This window comes from Stenella coeruleoalba (assembly GCF_951394435.1).
Source record: "Stenella coeruleoalba genome assembly, chromosome: 4".
Lineage (NCBI taxonomy): Eukaryota > Metazoa > Chordata > Mammalia > Artiodactyla > Delphinidae > Stenella > Stenella coeruleoalba.
In genome coordinates, this window is record NC_137149.1 from 35,601,209 (window position 1) to 35,606,104 (window position 4,896).

Consider the following 4,896-nt stretch of genomic DNA (forward strand, 5'->3'; position numbering starts at 1 on the left):
ACACTATTGTGAAGCAATCATACTCCAATAAAGTTCTATTAAAAAAAAAAAAACTTCAACTCTGCTGAAGTGAAATATAGTTTTTTAACAAGCAAAATAATGAACCATGTTTAAGTGCTGTGTTCCATTCTTCTTACATCTCTTCTTATATCTCTACTCCAAACATCCTTTTCACTTTAGTTGTATTTGGGATTTGTGTATGTTTTTACTAAGATTACTTTTGTTGTTGATTTTTTTTTTTTTTCCCCTCTCAGTAGAACAAATTGCTGGAGCAGAGACTGTGGATCCCCAGCCAGGTCCTTGGCATGCCTCCTCTGGAAAAGATGTGCCCGAGTGCAAGACTCAGTAGATTACTCTCTGTCACTTTTCTGGGGGCCCAGCGTTCCATGTTTGGAAATGCCTGCGTTTATCCCTGGCAATGATGTCACAGTCCAACTTAATTTCAGTTCAGTTTTCACTTTGCCGGTAGAATTGGAAGGTGAAGGAACGGGATTCATTCCCGTTATTTAGAATGGTGATAGCAATACCTTCTTCTTGAATGTGGTAATCCTTTAGAAGTTGAATAGTTTTATTTATTTATATGTTTTGTAAAGAATAAAGTTATTGAAGGAAATTTCCAATCTTTCCACGTATACATAAAATGTATACTTTTTCATTAATGTAAAGTTATCCACGTGTGACTTAGAGAATTCCAAAGCATGATTCATAAATTAATATGAAACATCATTTAATTAACAAAATTACAGACTCCCTTTTTAGTACCTTGAACATTCAATAAACGTTTGCTTAGTTCTGAATGACGGCACCATGTAATATTAACTGATGGTTTCTCGGTGGGGTACTCAGGGTATGTTTGGCTCTCTTCTCTTCTTGTTTGTTGACTTTCAGAATTTTGCTGTAAAAATACATACATGCATTCCACACTTAGGTTGTTAAGGAATAGCAAGTGATACGACCTCTTCATTTTCTAGTTTTAATCTTCCTTTTGCTGTGATAAGCTACAAAAGCTGTTCCTCACTTTTCAGTGTTTTACCAACCACCCCACTCCCTATGCAAGCACTCTGAATTGGTTGGTTTGTTATTAGACTTTGTACCCGATTGCACATTTATTCCCAAGTGGAAGAACCACATAGATTTATTTTACCCTTTCACTTTAGACATGGGGAAACAGCAACCAGAGTTTCCATCGAAGTTTTCTAAACCTGGGGTCCCCACAGATACGTAAGGCGTTCTAAGGTGGACTTCTTCATGTAGGCTGTAAAACCTCTGAAATTTAATGTTAACTTTTGTGTGTGGATTCATTTTTCTAGGGTACTAAGGTCCATACTTGCTTTTATCATACTCCCAGAGGGGTCTCTGACCCTACAAGAGGTTATGAACTATGTTTTAGAGAGTATTTGATATTTTATAGCATATAACTTTGAAAAACCACATAGAACAGCAAGATGCTTAAGGTTCAGAACAGAGTTAGTGATTTCAAGGCATTCTTAGCTCTTTGGTAAGAATATTTATTCAAAGGAAGAGATTATGAATTGCATCACAGCCATCATTCTAAAGTCTGGATTGGATATTTTCCCTTATCTTAACATACTGTCACAGGGATTCACTAGGGCTGAGGGGAAAGTGTCCTCTCCTATAATTTCCCCTGGGCCTGTTTCTCCTTTTCACCCTTACCCAAACAGAATGCTATAACAGCACTGCAGGTTTGATTCTTTACGACTTCTAGTAGGTACGTTCACCTGAATAATAAAACTAGTTTAAAGGCCATTAAAAATATAATCAGTCGTCAGGTTTCCAGTCTAGCAGAACGTTGCTTAACTCTGAATTTGGATGTCCATTTCCTTCCTTGGATTTGGGAAATTTGGGGCCATTATTGATTTCTTCAAATCAGCTCTTCATCCCCGTCTCTCTTCTTCTGGTCTACTTGCTAGTGTCCCATAAGTACCTTAGGCTCCCTTCACTTTTTTCTTTCTTTTTGCTTCTCTGACTGGATAATTTCAAATGACCTGTGTTCCACTTTGTTGATTCTTCTGCTTGATCAAGTCTGCTGTTGAACCCCTCTAGTGAACTTTTCAATTCAGTTATTATATTCTTCAGTGCCAGAATTTGTTTGGTTCTTTTTTATAGTTTCTATTTATTTGTTAATATTTTCATTTTGCTCGTGCATCATTTTCCTGATTTCATTTAGTTGTCTGCATTCTCTTGTAGATCACTGAGCTTGTTTGAAACTATTATTTTGAATTCTTTGATAGGTAATTCTTAGATTGCCATTTCTTTGGAGTTGGTTTCTGGAGATTTATTTTGTTCCTTTGAATGGGCCATGTTTCTTTGTGTGCCTTCTGACTTTTTGCTGGGTTTTATGCATTTGAAAAAACAGCCACCTCTTCTAGCTTCGTACAGGGGAGCACCATCAGTGAGCTCATTTATAGATGCTGGGGTCCTCTGAATCAACCTTTTGGTGCGATTGCAACTTCTCTGGGCTTGTGTGTGTGATTTGCCAAGTTGAGAGGGTTGCCAGCGCCTTCTTCAGGAGCTCATAACCTCTTCCTCCTGGTGTCTGTCTGCAGTACTGCAGGTTCTTTGTTGCTACAGCAGGAAGCCACCCCACTGCCCATTTTTCTCATTGGCCCCCAGGCAGCCAAAGTACATCAGCACCCCAAGTCAGGCAAAACACAAACCAGTGACTTGTGCAGCCATCCAAGAAGCTGGAACACCAGACACACACTCTACTCTTCTTCCTCCCTCTCAAGGATGAAGCTTCAAGCTGGGCACGTTGTCCTGACTGTGCAGAGCCACACCAGCCTCTGATGGCACGGCAGGCTCTCTGGTGCCAAACCATGCCAGTTCCATCAGCACTCCAAGTAGGGGAGCGTGACCAGTCACTCAAGCAGCCCTTGAAAAGCTGGAACTTTGGGTGAATCTTCCACTCTCCTCTTTCCCCCTAGTCCCCATGATGGGGAAACTGAGCCAGGGGATAAGCTGTGCTAGCCTGGGAGAGGGGTAGTAGCAAGTAAAAAATGGCTCTTCTCACCCGCTTCAGTGTGGCTGTCCTCAGCTTTGCCCTCACCCAGGGTACTGCAATTTCTTAATGGGCTTCTGAAGTTCTCACAAAAGTATTTTGGTCTATATATGGTTGTTAATTCGGTGTCTGTTGGGGAAAGAGAGCTGGCTCTTCTGTTCCTCCATCAATGTCGGAATGTTGCTAACCTCTAATGATCTGAGTTTCAATATTGTGATGAGTGTTTATGAAGGAATGGTAGTGAAAATCAGCAATGGAAACTTGCAAGAAGGTTAAAAAGCAGTAATATGGTCAGACAATACTAAAATGATCTGAAAAGCAAAATTAGGACCAGAGAAGACAAAATATATTTACTGTTCATAAGAAACATGTTCTTGAGCCTGGCAGAATTATTACTGAGGGCCTACCATTCATATTCAGTGAATATTAAAAGACCATCTACTATGAACTCATTGGTCTAGGCCCCAAAAGGTACTTTTGGGTTTTTTTTTTTTTAATTTTTAAAGGGCAATGTTTGCTATCCATTATAACTTAATAATCATTAAGTGCAAGTGTAACTTATTGTACTGATGGTTTTACATGCCGAGTCCTTCCTCACAACATCCCTGAGGTAAGTGCTATGACTATTTTAAAGATGAGAAAACTGAGATTTATAGTTAAGTGACTTAGCTAGTGAGGGAAAGACGTGGGACTTACCTTTATCCTTCTGACTTCACAGTCTTTGTTCTGAGCCACTGTGACTATTGTAAATACACTTAGCTCCAAGAGCAAAAAAGTTATCGAAAGAAGTTTATTTTTCTCACATAGGAAATCCAGAGGAGTTAGTCTAGGGCTGTTGTCTTGAGGCTGTCTTCAAGGAACCAGGTCCCTTCTCTCACCCTGCTGTCTTTATGCATCTGACCTCACACCAAGTCACAACATGGCTGCCATGTCCCTATGCATCACAGATGCATTCCAGGAGAAAGAAGGGAAGGAGCAAAAGTCAAAAGCCTTTCAGAGAGGCATCATCTTTTTATCCAAGAAGGAAGCCCTCAGAGATTGCAGCCTATGTTTCATTGACCAGCTCTAGTAGCAAAGAAGGCTAGGAATTTGATAGTTGTTTTCCAGCCTTTACAAAGTAAAAGGCAGGGGAAGTCAGTTGAGCGAGCCCTACTTAAATAGCACATACACAAAATAGCCTAAACAGTCTCGGCTCAGTTACACACCTGATAAAGTGATGAGTTACTAAGCCTCTAGAGAGGGCTCACAGGATCTAGTCCATTCTTTTTGATCTGATATTTCTGTTCTCTTCAGCCAAACCTGATTTTTTGCTCTTACCCAACAATGCACTTTGAAGTTCCCCAGACTCAACCCCCTCAGTATACTCAGGATGCCTGCATTCTGCCACTAAGTATATATTAGTGTTAGAATAGACTGCGTGTGCCAAAATAACTGTACTTATACCTTAAAAAGCACAAGAGAATTTTTATTTCCCGCCCTCTGAACTATCTAGTTCAGGGTCCAGAAAGGAAGGCTCCAGTATCTTCAGTGACCTGCATTCCTTCTATCTTGTTGCTAACTTCCACATGCAATTCCTGGCTCATTCAATCTTTGAGTGCTCCCAGAGCAGCCCATAGTAGGTGCTAATAAAAGAGAAAGGGTGGCTTCCCTGGTGGCGTCAGTGGTTGAGAGTCCGCTTGCGGATGCAGGGGACGCGGGTCCCTGCCCCAGTCAGGGAAGATGACACATGCCGCGGAGCCTGCGCCGGAGCCTGCGCGTCCGGAGCCTGTGCTCCGCAACGGGAGAGGCCGCGGCGGTGAGAGGCCCGCGTACCGGAACAAAAAAAAAAAAAAAAGAGAAGGACTTAGGTTAAATTAGTGAAGGAAATGATTTCAACA

At 41.1% G+C, this 4,896-nt stretch overlaps 1 protein-coding gene across 1 annotated transcript in view; it reads left to right on the forward strand.

The window, feature by feature from the left end:
• CENPE (centromere protein E) overlaps positions 1–745 on the forward strand; it is a 73,850-nt gene extending 73,105 nt beyond the window's left edge. The window contains exon 50 of the mRNA XM_079921080.1: positions 255–745. Within this exon, the coding sequence (XP_079777206.1) occupies positions 255–349 (95 nt within the window). The 3' untranslated portion in view covers positions 350–745. The remainder of the gene's footprint in view (positions 1–254) is intronic.
• Positions 746–4,896: the final 4,151 nt, after the last annotated feature.